This window comes from Pyxicephalus adspersus, chromosome 3 (assembly GCF_032062135.1).
Source record: "Pyxicephalus adspersus chromosome 3, UCB_Pads_2.0, whole genome shotgun sequence".
Taxonomy (NCBI): Eukaryota; Metazoa; Chordata; class Amphibia; order Anura; family Pyxicephalidae; genus Pyxicephalus; species Pyxicephalus adspersus.
In genome coordinates this window covers 36,898,174-36,915,136 of record NC_092860.1, presented here as the reverse complement: position 1 = coordinate 36,915,136, position 16,963 = coordinate 36,898,174, and the positions used below count along the sequence as shown (strand labels likewise).

The 16,963-nt window shown below is 34.7% G+C and overlaps 1 protein-coding gene across 35 annotated transcripts in view; it reads left to right on the top strand.

Annotated features, from left to right (window-relative positions):
• The window catches only part of PTPRD (protein tyrosine phosphatase receptor type D), a 956,723-nt gene that overhangs the window by 848,205 nt on the left and 91,555 nt on the right, over nucleotides 1-16,963 (top strand). For 21 of the 35 annotated variants that reach the window (XM_072404239.1, XM_072404241.1, XM_072404242.1 and 18 more), the window contains 8 exons: nucleotides 769-957; nucleotides 3,746-3,763; nucleotides 5,249-5,359; nucleotides 6,419-6,430; nucleotides 9,601-9,870; nucleotides 11,847-12,428; nucleotides 13,496-13,629; nucleotides 15,820-15,964. In XM_072404239.1, the coding sequence (XP_072260340.1) occupies nucleotides 769-957; nucleotides 3,746-3,763; nucleotides 5,249-5,359; nucleotides 6,419-6,430; nucleotides 9,601-9,870; nucleotides 11,847-12,428; nucleotides 13,496-13,629; nucleotides 15,820-15,964 (1,461 nt within the window). The remainder of the gene's footprint in view (nucleotides 1-768; nucleotides 958-3,745; nucleotides 3,764-5,248; nucleotides 5,360-6,418; nucleotides 6,431-9,600; nucleotides 9,871-11,846; nucleotides 12,429-13,495; nucleotides 13,630-15,819; nucleotides 15,965-16,963) is intronic. The other 14 variants (XM_072404264.1, XM_072404261.1, XM_072404262.1 and 11 more) reach the window with 3 other exon arrangements.

Below are 16,963 nucleotides of genomic sequence, written 5' to 3'. Positions count from 1 at the left end.
AGATTATGTTGCAAAGATAGTTTGGGATAAATATATATCTATAGGGTACATTGGAGAGTAGGAGTAAGTAAGTATGGACATAAGTAGTGTGGTAAAAGGAATTGACAAGTCATAAGGTTTTTGGCCATGACATATTTAAATGTAATAGTAAAGGTACTGTTTGGAAATAAGGGACTCCCTCCCTCCTCCTCCCAGCGTTTTCTTTGTGTTGTTTCTCTATTGCAGTAGAATAGTATATTCCTATCCATAAACTCTGGACTTTAGCACATATGGCCTGTAGGCTGGGGATCTGATATTCCTGAAAAGGGGAAGGGATAGGATTGTATTTCTCTTACGTCTAAACATAGAAAGGAGACCAAAGAGTAGGTTTGGAGTAGAAGGGAGGTATACAGAGAGGAGATGAGTCCTGCAGACAGAGCATCATCATTGCAGTAGTGCTCGAAGATGGGAATGGATAACAGAGATGATTATAATTGATTCAGGGGTTGAAGTGTTGAATTAGAATATAAGTAAATCATTTCATGCTTGGTACATTTTTTTACTCCATAGCCAATCAAAGGCTTTTACCCCAGGAAGGATAAGCAGGGAATAGATGTTATTGAAGCCATTGTGCAACCATCAGAAGGGAGGTGAGCTTTCCATGTGAAAATAAAGGACAACCTATATTTTTAATATAGTAAGAAGTAGACGGATAGATGTGATGATAGATGTGATAGAAGTAGATGGATTGATAAATACTTACTAATATTTTTCTATGTCTATTTTCAGAGGATCAAATACCACGTGGTTTTCCCACAATAGACATGGGCCCTCAGTTAAAAGTGGTGGAACGAACACGTACAGCCACCATGTTATGTGCAGCCAGTGGAAACCCTGACCCTGAGATTACTTGGTTTAAAGATTACTTACCTGTGGATACGAGCAACAGTAATGGGCGTATTAAACAACTGCGATCAGGTAGGATTTCACTGCCAATAACCCCAAGAGCTGTTTCCTCTCACTTTGTTGTTTGCTTTTTTATTTGTAGGTAAAGGCTTTTCTTCCTCCTTTTCTTATTGCGTCTGATTAAGTGTGTTTTCCATGTCTGTGGTGTTGTCACAACCAAAGTCTATCTGTGTGCGGATGTGTGTGTGTTATGCAGCTTTTGTTTAATCCTCATTCGCCACTGCTGTGACTGTACTTCAATACCTTTCATTTATTTTACTGCTCTAATGCACTGACAGATCCATCCCTCTTCCTTTTTTCTTTCTTCTTTAATTTCAACAAACCTACTTTATCATTGTGCTTCATTTAGAAATTAAAAGTATAATTAGTCAACAAAAAAATCCTTAGCCATTTCAGCACACAACTAAACAAAATTTGTTTAGAATATTTTTTACACAAAAACTCAATCATATGTATATTGCTAGACAGAAATTTATGGTAGCCAGAGCAGCAGTCACTACTACATGTAGTTAGAATTTAGGCAATATCATAAAAAACATATTTCTGCAATGCTACAAGCATTTAAAAATACATCTTTGTCCTGACAGAAATCTAGTTACGTCATATAGTGAGCTGACAACATTGCCCTTCCGGCACTGAAATCCCCTCAGGGTTGTCAGCTCTGACCAGTTCTTTCTTGATAGAGTTTTAAAAAGACAGAACAGACATTTTACATGTATTGCAGAGAAGTGCTGCATTTGGTTTTTATCTGCACAGACCTACAGTTTAGTAACTAGCCTCTTTTTGCTTCACATTCTATTTTCTGCAGCTAGAAGATATTTAAGATCTTCCTAGTAATTTGTATTTCTGTGCATTAGTTTGATTAACTCTACAGTAAGAGTAATGGCACTTCATATCAGTGCACTGTTGTAATAAAGTATACAGACTTCATGTTCTACTAAACTTTCTCACAGACTTACAGACCCTATGTTATGTCGCTCACGTAACCTGGCATTCTAAACTTTGACATAAAAATCTGATGTGGACATATATATATATATATATATATATATATATGTGTTTTTTTTTTTTTTAGTTTGTGGGTAAGGATCCAGCAGACAGGCCGATGAAAAATCTTTTTCAGAATAAGAACCTATACACTGTTAAGCACCATAAAAGTTACATGTGTTGTTTTTGGCCTTAATGTGAGCCTACATAAAAATGAAGTTTAAGTTTGGCTTTTTTCAGTTATCTCAACAGATATAAAGGGCTTTTGGAAAATAGTGAATAGGTTCCTATTTAATGTACAGCGCTGCGTAATATGTTGGCGCTTTATAAATACAGTTTAATAATATTATTATTATTATTAATAAATCCTTACAATAATGGGTACTTGTTCAGAAGTAAATAATCAGATGATATATTCTTCCTGTGCTCACCATAAGGAGGTTATTTTCATTTTATTAGGAAGCATTCGGACCTAAAATTTCACAGTTTGGTGAATGTTGGGCAGTTAGCCCAAAGCACTATTGTGTGCTCTCGGCCTCAAACAGGAAAAAAAACATAAGTAAGCAGTCATTTAAAATTATCTCTCTGTTTTAACCCCCACTAGGTTTTTATGGAAATTAATTTTTCCTTTTTCCACTGTAAGTGCTGCATGTTTACCCAAAACTTGTCCAAAGAATGCTAACAATCTGGATCCTGAAAAAAATGGAAACCTGATAATTCTATTCTATATAATAGAAGGGGGAACGGACCCTTTTATTTAACAAGCGTATAACAAGTGTTTAATACCTTTAGGAGAGAGGGGGGGTCACAGATAGAGGAATATTTCCCATCATGCTTTAATAACTAGGAATAATTTGAGTAGAATATTGCACCATCCTGTCCCATTGTATTGTGGTCTTACTAAAATCATTATCTCAGAATTTAGGACACTAATAATCAAAGGTAGATAACAACTAAAATGGATAAGCCCATCCAACTGTAAAAAAAAAAATAAACATATGGCCTTTCCTCCTGTCCTGTTCTGTTGAAGTTGTCTTGTTAAGATTGTTGTGAGCAGAGCCTGTGTACAAATCAGTGTAAAATTTTAATATTCACAATGTGACATAGAAAAAGTAGAATTATAGAGCTTTAAAAAGTGCCAAAACAAGGAATATAATCATATTTTTATGCTGTCTTTCTTCTCTCTATTTTAATTTACAGAATCTATTGGTAAGTGATTAGTCTTCCAACGCACTAAACTCCTCCACCAGCCTCCATGCTTAGACAAGCCTTAGTATTTTATAATACTGTTAAAATGCATGGCATGCATTTTACAACTTTTAGCTAGTGTAGTCACGAGACCTTTGTAGTGTTGCGCACACCTTCACAAAAGTAATGTTGTTGTAGCAAGCTTATCCAACACTTTCCTTCAAGGAATTGCCCTTTAGCTCCACGTATCCTAAAATAGATGTTGTTCCTTGACCTGTACCACAGTGTTTGTTATCCAAATTTCCTTCACACAATTATTAGCTAAAGATGGAAACAAAAACCCTGTAATTAGTACCAACCACTATGAAAATGTATTTTAAAGAATTTTTTTTTTATTTACTATGAAGCCCCCAGTAGTCTATTTTTATGTACTACTTGAAGAAGCTTGGTGCCGTTTTGGGTCCTTTGCTTTTTGTGGTACAGTGCTTTAGGCACTCAGTATATTCCTGTTTTCCTTTCTATTCTGTAAATCTAATTTAACTCTTCTTCCAAAACATTAGCCTCCTTCTTCTGGTACTAATGATTCTTCTTTCTAATCTTATTTGCATTCATATTATCCACCCAGGTGGTACACCAATAAGAGGTAAGACCGCTGAACTAAGACTCACAGAATGATCTTATTCACTCTTTTTTGTCTTTCCATTTTTCCTGTATAAGTTATTTATCATTAAAAAAACAATTACATTTTATGTATTATTTTATCACTGGTTCATGTGTCTTTTTAATCAGTTCTGTTTTCATTTAATATAATAATTTTAAGTTGTGATATGCTTCAAAGAAAGCATATCAAGGTCCTCCTTTGGCCAAAGCCCAGTCACAGCTTTCCATTTGTCCCTCTTTTTTCTTCTTTTTTTTCTTCTTTTTTTCTTTTTTTGTCCGACTGATTGGAGAGGAAAGAAATAATTTTTTTCTTCCTTAGCTGTTCATGTTCTGGACCTAAGCCACTTGGTCTGGGGAACAGTTGGAGACATGCAGAAGCCAACCAGGAACAACGTCTTTTTGATCTTGTAATAAAGAGATGTTTTTGGTTTTGTATTGTTCTTCTATTTTTACTTTTTTTTTATTTTTTGTTTTTTATTTTTTCTTGTAGCAAAATTAAAAAAAAAGTCAACATATCTTCTTGCAATTTCACATAATTGTTTTTTCCCCTTTACCTACATTTTCTTGAATTTCTTCACTGGCTTTTTGGATCATCGATTCTCCAGATGGTGGAAACCCCGGGTTTACAACAGTGTATCTTACAAAAATGCTTGTACTGTTTTTGAATGTGCTAAAACAATGTATACAACTCTTCTTGCTTCTTTTTTTCTTGGGTTTTGTGACACCACACTGCTAATCCCACCTGTGGATTTTGATGGGTGTCTTAGGGGGCCTACTGAGGACCTCAAGCAGTGATTGGTTGGTTTCTTCTGGTCTTGGCAGTAGCCATCATTTTCTATATTTTATTTTCTAACTCTTTTGTTTTCCAGCTAACATTCTTAAATTGTAAGTGGTACTCAACTGTCTCACTTTAGAATCTGCATGTCTTAAGGGAGTTTTGTTTCTTGAAGTATGTATCTTTTTACTGATACTGTCAATTACTAAATATTTTTTTTTCTTTCATGGAAAGCAGCATTTTTGATCTTGCTGCACATTTTTTGGTTTTCCTAAAAGTAAAACTTTCTAAAGATCTATCCCAGTTTATAAAATTTGACACTTCTTAAACGTATCCCAGTTTAAAAAAATACAACTCTTTTGTATGAAAACAATTAAGTTGTGTTAATAAAACATAGAATATATTTTTATTTTAAAGTCATACTTTCTTGAAGCAGTCTCACTCATTTCCATTTTAATTAAAAATGTACAACATGTAAATAAATGCTTGCGTTATATGTACTTTTTAGTTTAAAATAACAGTTGATAAATTGAAATGTTAAGTTTACCATTGCATTGCTTTTTATGTGTAATCCTTAGCAAGAATCGTCGTTGGTTGGACCTACAAGGTTTTCTGTGTTGCTGATAACTACTAGGAGATCTGTGCCAGCCTTTTCTGACTTTGTTCTTGGCTGTGTATTTTATATCTGGACAGGTGCACTTCAAATTGAGCAGAGCGAAGAATCCGACCAGGGCAAATATGAGTGTGTTGCGACCAACAGTGCTGGGACGCGCTATTCAGCGCCTGCAAATCTATATGTAAGAGGTAGGAATGACAAACCCTTGGTGTCCTCATTCTGCAGGCACAGGGAAATTTATTTTCAGGATAATCGCAGTCACTTATGACAGTAGAAAAGTGAAGAAAAATATGAATTCATGAAAAAAAATGTATATGTCATTACCTATGGGTTGTAAGTATATTTATACCTTAACTACAGTTGTTTGCCTTTAAATGTGTGTCTTTAATTGATTTTTAAGAATTTTCTATACTTTATTATGTATTTACTGCTTAGTTTATTATTAATCCCAAATTAATAGCTTTTGTGCTGATTTTCTACTGGTTTGCAGTTTTAAGCATCATGACAGATTCAAATGTTCACAACAGTGTGTGTAGTGAGATAACATTCTAACCTCATAGAGCCTTAGGACCATAACTGCTTGTTCATCACTTTTACTTTAATACTCTTCTTTTTCGTTGGATTTTTTATTTTGATAATTGACATATTTATTAATAGAAGTAATCCCTTCCACTGCAGTAATGAACTGACTTCATCAAAACATAATTTTGACTTAAATGATTTATTAGACTGCATGCAGACAACATTTTCAAGAATCTTTATTGATTTTTACAAAGGAAAATATACATTTGCTGTACTGTTTGTTCAAAATTTTGTTCGGGATGAACCCTATTTTGTAACCCGCCCAAAGCAGTAAAAATGTCCTTTTGTTAGTGTATGAAAAAGATGACCTTAAGGTTAACCTGTGTCATCTCATTCCTGCAGTGATAGCGGTTCTTGGAACATAAGTAGGTATCATAGTCAAATGCTATTACTATTTCCTTATTTTCATCCAAAATATAAGCAGATTTGATGCGCCACAGAGGACTCTTAATGGAACACGTATGGAGTTTGAAAATAAAAATGGCTAGCGATTGTTTCTAAGCTGGAGTGATGCTATATTATAGTATAGGGAGGTGTAACAAGTAAAAGATGTTCAAATAGCAGTTGAAAGCCTTGATATGGCCTTTTTACTCTCTCTGTGTTTCCCTTGTTTTTCTCCTTTCCTCATTTCATTGTGTTCTGCATCAAACCCCTACATCCCTCAGAGCTGCGAGAAGGTTGGTGTGTTTTTTACTTTTTACCCACCTTACAAAAATAATAATTCAACAATAACAAAGAATACAAATGAAATGAATGTAGCTGCATTGCAGTTTTTTATTTTGTAATTTTTTTTTAGTTAGTGTTTCGTTTGGTAGTGCTTCTTATGCTTCTTGTAATCTATTTCTGATGCATGTGAGAATGATCTTGAGTGCATGGCAACCGTTCATAAAGAAGTATTTCTGATACCAATTTATTTAATGCCTGTTTAGACTGCTTCTTTGCCATACACAGTAATGATAAACTGCATATTGGTTAGGCATGGGAACGTGCTGTGTATCCCAAGGGCTGCTTTTAAGCTATACCTAAATAGTCTTTTTGCATGTTTAGTTTATGCTTGTCTCGTGTCAGTATAATGTGCTTGCTTTCCCAACACTCCTGCCCGCTACACCTTCACAAGATCACCATATATTTACCTTCTTCAATTATTCACCTGTTAAATATAGGCAAGTTTTCTTTTTAGACCTACAGTTGCTTGCCGGGCCCATTTAATTAAATTCCCTGACATAGCAAAGGTTGCTATTATTGGCTGTAAGGAAAAGGTTTATTTAATAATCCAGCATGCAGGGCTGTATCTTAAAAAATCTCCAAACATCTATATATTTTTTAGGCTTTTCTTCGACATTTGTATTTCCACCTCTTTGACTGCTTACCTGCTTGGATTATTTTATGCAAAATCTGGTTTGTAGAAATCAAAATAAATAATATTACCAGTGATAACCAAGAAAAAACAATATCACAGAACACATCTGAATTCATGTGATGCATTTATTTTAGATACAGGCACATGACACACATACCTGTGTAGTTAAACAGCCCTGAATGCAAATAAATGTTCTGCTTCTCCAACATGCAGGAACTAATCACATTTTAGCTTTTTGTAATTTACCTTACACTTTTCTAATCAATGGTATTTGGTGATTAGTTGAAAATTTGTATGTGTTAGCACACATTTGATATTAAATAAACTTATTTTCCATTTATTAGCCAACACATGTATAGTGCAGATTACCATGAACTGCCATGACAAAAATTTCCCAACCCTGCCGTCATGTTAAACTAATGTAGAAAGTTTTTAAGTGAGCAGTGATTAAATGCTACTGGTCTTAATCTAATATATATATATATATATATATATATATATATATATATATTGGCAACAATATTGTTTGCCATATTAAAATAAATTGTATCCAAATATAACCCTTACATCTCAACATGCAGCTGAATTTTTGAAGCAGGGATATATATGTCTCTTTTCACATACTGGTGCAGGTCCTGCAGAAGCTTGCTGTAACTTTTAACCTTTAAGTTACCATTTTACATTATGCCTTAGAATCCTGTTTTATTATTAATCCAACATTCCAGTAGATTATCCCAATCCTCAGATTGGATGTAAGTAAACCACGAATGTTACCCTGCCATACTCCTCTTTTCAATACACTCACAATCATAGTAGCTAGATATGAGCGAGTAATTGAAAAATAAACCTTTTGGTTTCTTTAACTAATCTACACTCTGTATTCTCTTTCCTGGGCTTGCATCTGCTGGTCGGCCTGTATTTACTACTGATACAGCTTTTTGAACTATTTCCATTCAAGTTTTGGATAAAAAAATGTTCTGTTTATCCCAAAGATTCCAGTCTACATCCCTTGGCATATAGCTAATTATACCTATATGTTATGTAAGCTTGTGCGATTCCCATGATGATACCAGACTGTTGCTTTCAATGAGTACCTTTAGAAGTGGGAAAATAAAAAATAACACCTGGATCATCTCTAAAAATATCAGAAGGCTAGGACTTCTTTTTCAAGTAGTGTCCTATGCTGCAGAAAGACTGGTATCAAAACAAGGAGAACAATTGTATGCTTACAGCCTCTGATCATCAAGAATACCAGCACATAAGCCAAGGTGGCTGAACTGGAATCTTCTTGCCAGAAAAATACACTGGGAGTTGATTTAATAAAGAAGCTGATCACTTAGCATAGTGAATGTACTCTTTTGCAAAGCAGATGTTTACTTAGCTTATTAAGTAAGGTAGCGCTGTATTCATTTGAAATACCTATTGATGTGCAAGAAAAAATAGGACTGCATTTTTGCTTGCACATGATTGAATAATTAACTATTCATTAGGATAAGTTAACATATGCTTTACAAACTGAACGTAATATATTCCTTTAGTAAGTCAACCCCATTGTGTTTTTCCTAACTTTTACAACAACTCTAAATAAAAAAGTTAAAAAATCAGTTTGAATATAATCAGATTAGTGATGATATTGATGATATTTACTAATCTCCATGTTGCAGGCTGAATCTTGTATTTGGCACATTGATTCGCTCATGTCTAATATTTACATGTTAACAACTTAACAAACTAATTTATTACTGCCCCTCTTGTGTTACCCTTTCTTTCTCTAAAACCCAACTCTTGTCCTAGTCAGTGTTTTAGCTGCGTATTACAGTACCACATGTCCCTTTTTAGATCAGGAATACAGGATCTATTTAGAAATATTTTTTTTATATAAACTCCCAAAGCATGGTTGCCTAGACCTCAGTCATTTGCTTGCATGCATGACCAAGTCAAGTCCAGAACTGGCTTTGCCTTGTTTCTACGTAATGATCAGTCTATATATTTGTTTTAGTGTTAGTGTTAGGTCTTTAGGCTGCATCCAGTTTTGAGCCTGAAAGTAAGCTCACTTATAATTTAGCACTATGTCAGGGCTGCGATGTGACAATGTGGCTTATCACATTATTTCACATCATCTGGAAGCAACTCAGCACTTGAGGCTATGGAATACAAGCATGCTGGCAATCCTCCAGTTTTTTATTGAATATATATGTATATATGTATATATACATATGTATTTGCATGGTGTCTGTGTATTGTTCAGTAGTTGGTAAATTGTTGGGGCCTGACAGGTGTAAGTAAATGTGTTTAATGTTTTCAATTCTGTACATTGTAAAATGTTTTTCTTTTAGAAAAGTCAATGTGTATATACTTGCTATATACATTATATGTTAAAAGCCTTGGGCTTCAAACATGTCTCTGTGATGTGCATGTCATAATGCAGAAAGTTCATATACTATGTCGGATATGTCATCATGTATTTCTTCTTTTTATTTTGTTCAGTTCGTCGAATTGCCCCAAGGTTTTCTATCCCACCCACCAATCACGAGATCATGCCTGGTGGAAGTGTCAATATTACTTGCGTTGCAGTAGGTTCACCAATGCCGTATGTGAAATGGATGCTGGGTGCAGAAGATCTTACACCTGAGGATGATATGCCTATTGGAAGAAATGTACTTGAGCTTACTGATGTCAGACAATCGGCTAACTATACATGTGTGGCAATGTCAACTCTTGGTGTTATAGAAGCAATAGCACAGATAACTGTAAAAGGTAATTTATACACAATACACTAACCTTATGTACTTGTAACTGTTCACATAGCACAGCACTGTATTAGATGAGTCACAGCACGGCACCAGGAAACACTTTTTGCTAAAATACAAAGCATTGTAAGCCTTGCAGAAATACTGTGAATTCTGCATGAAAGATCAGTCTCTGCTACAGTTTTCCATTAAATCATATGATCTTCTAGCTCAGCCTATAGGAGCATGGAACACAACAAGCACTGCCTTTTAGGATGCAGTGTGCACATATTTGGAATGTAGTTCTCTGCTGTGGGATACAAAATCCCTGCTCAGCCATTCCAAACCTCCCCCCATGTGGAAGATTTACACAGAAGGTTTGCGAACAATAATATGTATAGCCATTGTAATGAAATACTCTTGAATCACCTAAAAGAATAAATACATTTAAATATTACAAACAATTGAGCATGAAGGATCTTTATTGCAGATGAGTCATACTTGCCTCCCTATTTGCAGTCTCCTCCAGAATGTATAAATATCTTGTAAATATCTAAGTCTGTGTCTTAACCACCTTGCAGTTAAGCCCAACCTTCGCTCGGGCAAAAAAAAACTGCAAGGATGGTTAAGCCCGAGATTTTGTACATCCATACTTACCTGGTCCCCCTGTGCTCATCCAGCGTCGTCCTCCATCGATCATCGTCCGCCGATCTCTCCAGCGTCGGGTGCCTTCGTCGGGTGACAGCGGGACCGGTAAGAAGCCGGCCGGCATCTTACCTGGACCCGCTCATCGTCCCACGTCGTCCTCGCTCCAGCGCCGGATGATCTCTGCAGGGAGAAGCCGTCCGGCGGAGAAAAAAAAAACGGACGGCTCCTCCCTGCGTGCGTGATGACGTCGGCGCGTGTGCGGGAAATTCAAACTGAAACTCATTCATTCATTTTGTATTGGATTCAATACAAACTCCTGTATTGAATCCAATACAAAATGATTCAAATAAATACAAAGTATATAATTGGTAAATTCAAACTGTCATTTTGTATTGGATTGGATACAAACTTCCGTATCCAATCCAATACAAAAAAAAAAAAAAAAATAAAAGTAAATAACTTGGAAATTCAAATTTATATTTTGTATTTGATTGGATACAAACTTGCGTATCCAATCCAATACAAAATAATTCAAATAATTACAAAGTATATACCTGGTAAATTCAAACTGTCATTTTGTATTGGATTGGATACAAACTTGCGTATCCAATCCAATACAAAAAATAAAAAAAGAATAAAAGTAAATAACTTGGAAATTCAAATTTATATTTTGTATTTGATTGGATACAAACTTGCGTATCCAATCCAATACAAAATAATTCAAATAATTACAAAGTATATACCTGGTAAATTCAAACTGTCATTTTGTATTGGATTGGATACAAACTCCAGCATCCAATCCAATACAAGAAAATAAAAAAAAATAAAATAAAAGTAAATAACTTGGAAATTCAAATTCTTATTTTGTATTGGATTGGATACAAACTCCCGTATCCAATCAAATACAAAATAATTCAAAACAAACTCCAATAAATACAGAATCAAAGTTTTAAAAATTGCCACACTAGGGAGGTGTTTTAGAATAATATAGTACTTTACAATATACAGAGTTACTGCTTTTTCAGTATTTATGATTTGTTTACATTGCTGATTTTTGTGTTTTTCCTTTAATTTTATTAAAAGTAATTTTTTTTTTTTTACATGATTGTGTGTTTCAAACATTTTTTATATTCATATTATCTACTAGAACCCTTGTTCGGACATATTTCTGTAAGTTACAGGTCTACAATTTAAAAAAAAATTTCATGAAAAACAGTGGATCACTTTTGGTACAGAAATCTAGACCTCAGTGTAACGCTCAGGAGGTTAAGGGTTTACTGTTTTATATTATTATCATTTATTAGTTTACATGCAATATTTCATTATTTAATCCAAGTGTCTTGATTTTATTTAAAGCCTTACCAAGGCCACCTGGAACTCCTGTGGTAACTGAAAGCACTGCTACAAGTATCACATTAACCTGGGATTCTGGAAACCCTGAACCTGTCACCTACTACATCATCCAGCATAAACCGAAGAGTTCTGAGGAACCATATAAAGAAATTGATGGTGTAGCAACAACACGCTATAGTGTTGCAGGTCTTAGCCCATATTCAGAGTATGAATTTAGAATTGTTGCAGTTAATAACATTGGTCGTGGCCCACCAAGTGAGCCTGTGCTGACAAGGACTTCAGAACAAGCTCCATCCAGTGCTCCTCGAAATGTGCAGGCCCGCATGTTGAGCTCAACCACTATACTAGTTCAGTGGGAAGAACCTGAAGAACCAAATGGACAAATACAGGGTTACAGAGTCTATTACACTATGGAGCCATCTCAACACATTAATAGTTGGACTAAATATAATGTGGCCGACAGTCAAATTACAACTATTGGAAACCTGATGCCTCAAAAAACATACTCAGTGAAGGTCCTAGCATTTACCTCAGTTGGAGATGGACCTCTTTCTAATGAAATACAAGTCATCACTCAGACAGGAGGTAGGTCTTATTTTATATTACTGGTTGTCCTATATTAAAAATTTCCTATAGTGTAATCCGAAAGTTTAATGCCTAAATGTAGTAAAGCCATACTGATATAGCTGCAAAGGACCATCATTTTCAAGGACCCTTACAGATTTGCAGATATGTGAAAATGGTACTTATTCTATTGACTGTAAAAAAAAATGGTTGTCATGACTCGTTTAGCTTGCTTGGTTTACTGGCTACCCCTGCATTTTGGGCAGTAAAGTAGTAAGACTAATAAAGCTATTCTTGTACATATCCTTTTTTAAGCCAACTGTACCTGTAAATAGTTTCAAACTGCTAGGTTCTTGGTGTTCATGAAAAATTGGCAAGATTTTGTGGTACCTGACCTCTGACTTTACTTTTTAAAATTGAAATACATACGTATAAAACAAAAATACAGCTATTTTGTTTTTTAACTAATATTCATTTTTTCCAAAAAAAAGCTTTTTTTTTCCCTACAGCCCTGACCTACACTTTATACTCTGGTATCCTCATCTCTTTCCTGTCCACTTTCCAATTGAAGTACTGATTCCCAACATTATTCAACCCTCATTTGTGGGAGCCCTGTTATTGACATCCCCTGGAGGTTTTATTACTGACCAACATACAATATTCCTTTTTATATATCACAATTTGCAGTCATGGTACAGCTTGTTTTTTTTTTTTTTTTTTTGGAGTAACAATCAATTCATTCAATTCAGCTACACATTTTCCAACACTTGTAATGACCACCGCCTATTGGTTATTCAACAATATTGCAAGTAAAATTATGTATTTTACCACATACAACTACGACAAGGAGGAAAGTTGTGTATATCATGATATTTTGCGCCAGAAAAATTTATCATAATAATGTCTCAGTTCTTTCTATATTTCTTTCTGTAGAAAAAATACTTCATCATATAGTTATAAAAAATTTATATGCTTCACCGCTTCATGGTGACAGCAAAATAAAATCATTATATTCCATAATAAATTCTAGTAAATGAACCTAGTATTGCGTATGTTTATAACAGATAATAAAACTTTTATTCTTGCAGTTCCCAGTCAGCCACTCAACTTCAAAGCTGAAGCGGAGTCAGAAACAAGTATATTATTATCCTGGACCCCCCCACGGTCAGACACAATACTCAACTATGAGCTCTATTACAAAGAAGGAGATCAAGCAGAGGAGGTAATTTTTGGATTGTTCCTTTACTAAGATATGAAGCCTTATCAAACTTTTGAAGATGTTAGAAAATGGTTTTCCCATGTATGGCCACATACAGGCCTAGATTATCAAATAAACAGCAATATTTTACCTGTTTGTAAACTATACAATATAGCCCTGTTTTATTATATATTGTATATTGGGCTTGTGCTTTACAGTATTTCATTTCAAGATGTTGTGGACTGTTACAATTCATTACTGTGAATATTATTATCTTGTTTTTATAAAGCCCCAACATATTATGCAGTGCTTTACAAAGTCCACAGGCATGTCATGTCACTAAACGTAACTCTGAATTGCTCACAATCTAAAAAACCCTACCACACTCAAATGTCATGAGCATAGTCTCAGGCCAATTTGGGTGCAAGACAATTACCACCACTACCACTATGTTTTTGTAATGTGGGAAGAAATCCACACAAAGGAGCATATGCCTTATAGTTATATTATGTGAAACATTACCTGTTCTGACACATACTGAAAGAGGATGTATTTTATTTTATCATTAGTGTTCTCTCCAGGATTTTTTTTTTCATTTAAGTGAGGAGAAGTTGTAGCAATGTGGTCAAAAAGTTGGCTGACAAGATGCAAAACATTGTTGCTCTCAATTGGTAATGTCATAGGTATCCAGTAAGCCATATAATTGTGTCAGGTTTTTACTGCCCCTTATTTTTTGTTTGAGCTTTCTAATGTTTGCCCCTTTAGTATGTCCCAGCTTTTTTTTATCATGCCCCAACTGTCTAGTGCCCAGGTATTTTGACCCAGCTTCCTAGTGTTTTGTGACACTTGTAGTAGTGTAATAATGTAATGCAAAAGTAAGCTTTAGATTACATTAACAGTAAAAATGTGGCAATTATCTCTTTTGTGTGTCTACTGGTAACCACTAGGCACCCGGGATTAGTCACATTTAGTAACTACTAGGCTTGTACAAGGTGTTTACAAGTGTTTTTTTTAAATTGAACCACTTTTTAAAGACTTGCATAGCATTTAGAAGCAGTTTAAGTTCAAGTCTATGGAGATGACTCGAACAACAGACCACCCTTGAACATTGCATGTAGTACCTGAAAAAACATTCAGCAACATTCGGCAGCCAAATGTAATTATATTTTTCAGTGTTATCCCTTTATGCAAAAGGTTTTAGGCAGTAAAGCCACTAAAAACCACTTACAAAAACTGCTAATGTAAACTAGCATATAGCAGCCAGGTGGCTCAGAGGTAGCACTCTTGCCTTTGCAGCGCTAGGTCCCAGGTGCAAATCTTGGCCAGTACACTATCTGTATGAAGGTTCTACCCGTGTCTGCGTGGATTTCCTCCAGGTGCTCCGGTTTCCTCCCACATCCCAAAAAAACATGCAGTGAGGTTTTTTGGCTTCCCCCCAAAATTGACCTTAGACTTTATTAATGACATATGACTATGGTAGGGACATAAGATTCTGAGCCCCTTTGAGGGACAGTTAGTGACACTATGGACTTTGTACGGCACTGCATAATATGATGGTGCTATATAAATACTGTGTAATAATAATAATAATAGCATACACTCTATAAATACCAGGGCTCTCTAATGGGCATCAGATAGGTAAATATGTGAAATTACTGTTACTCCATTATCTGCATAATGAAAACTCCATGTGAAAGTTTAAAGCCAATTTTTAGATAGTTGTCAAAGCGATGGGTGTGAAAAGGATATACAATATAGCTCTCCCCAGCAACTAAAAAACTTGTTTGACAATAGCCAAGTAGCCTACTGATTGGTGTTGTGTGGTGCACCCAGCTAAAAGGGGCTGGGGAGAACACTGCTTCTCATGGCTGTATTTCTTTTGTCATTTTTTCATTTTTGATCTATGTTACTTGTTGATACCAACAGTTGGTATCAGGAGGCTTTATTAGCTTTTCCCCACACAGTTGTCCAGCTAGTGTTTAGACATAATGTAGCAATTTATGACCTCTTGTGAACTATTTATTTATTTATTTTTACTTCTACTTTATTTTTTTTCTTGAAAAAGCATTATTTACATGATTCTGTTTTTTTGTTCTTTATTGGGTATTATAAAAGGACTTGTTCTCTAATTCTGTCATTCATTGCATGAGGCCAGGTAAAGTTTTACAAAACTTCCTTTGACTTAACTACTTTTGAATTGTTTTATTTTTTTAGTTATCTAATATTATTGAACCAAGCTCTTCATATCGATTGCAAGGCCTTAAACCAAACACGTTATACTACTTCCGGTTAGCTGCTCGCGCTTCACTCGGCCTTGGTGCTTCAACTACAGAAATTTCAGCTAAAACCTTGCAGTCAAGTAGGTTTCTTTCCTGAATTATTTTTGTTTTCCTTGTGATCGGTTAGTATCTAGAATTGATAGCTATTAGAAAGATCATTTTTTCTTTAGGATAAGAAACATTTATCTAAAATGGAGGTTTACACTGGCTACAGATGATACAATTATTTAATGTCTCTAGATTTAACAAAGACTTTGTAGTATGCTATTTCTCGCTTTACATTTACAAGAACAAAAACTATCATTTAAAATATAAAGTGTGTGGCCATCTTTGGTTTTCACCTGTAGATGTGTGTATTTATAGCAGCACTAACAGATGGTTGGTTGCAGATGTGTAGCTGGTGCATCGACTTGCTGTGTAACAGACTTCCTATTTGCATATTTTTGAATTTACAGCAAATCCATAAAATACATTTTTGTGGTAAAATGAAATCTGCATTTAGTCTCTGATTACTGTTGTGGAACAGATTATGCAGCCGATTTTAATCTGTCTCTGCGCACACATCTTTAAGATATAATTGGATTCTAGGGCATAAGTCATTCATTTGTGAAAACAAAACAGTTTACTATTCTGATTCATTGGTTTTGGGTTAACAGTCATTTTCTATACAATTACTTTGCATCTTTACCGAAAAGTTTCCTTTCATAAAACATTGAACTAGTACTAGTAGAATAATTTTTCTAAAAGGGTTCTGAGGTTATGTGAGATAGTTCAAGAAAATGCAGAGATACTGAAAGTCACATGGAGTTTGAATATGCATGGTTGATGGATAAACTCTGAACTCTTGGATATTACAATTATTGCCAATTATTAAACAGCAAAAGTACCTTGGAAGCAATACAAAGGTAGCCAAACAGTCATGCATGGGTCCAATGTTACATGATCCACTCAAGGTCAATTAATTCAAATATATTTGCCGAATTGCTTTCCTCAGTGTTACCAATATTCAAGTCAAGGAATAAATGATATATATATATATATATATATATATATATATATATATACACTTTATATATATA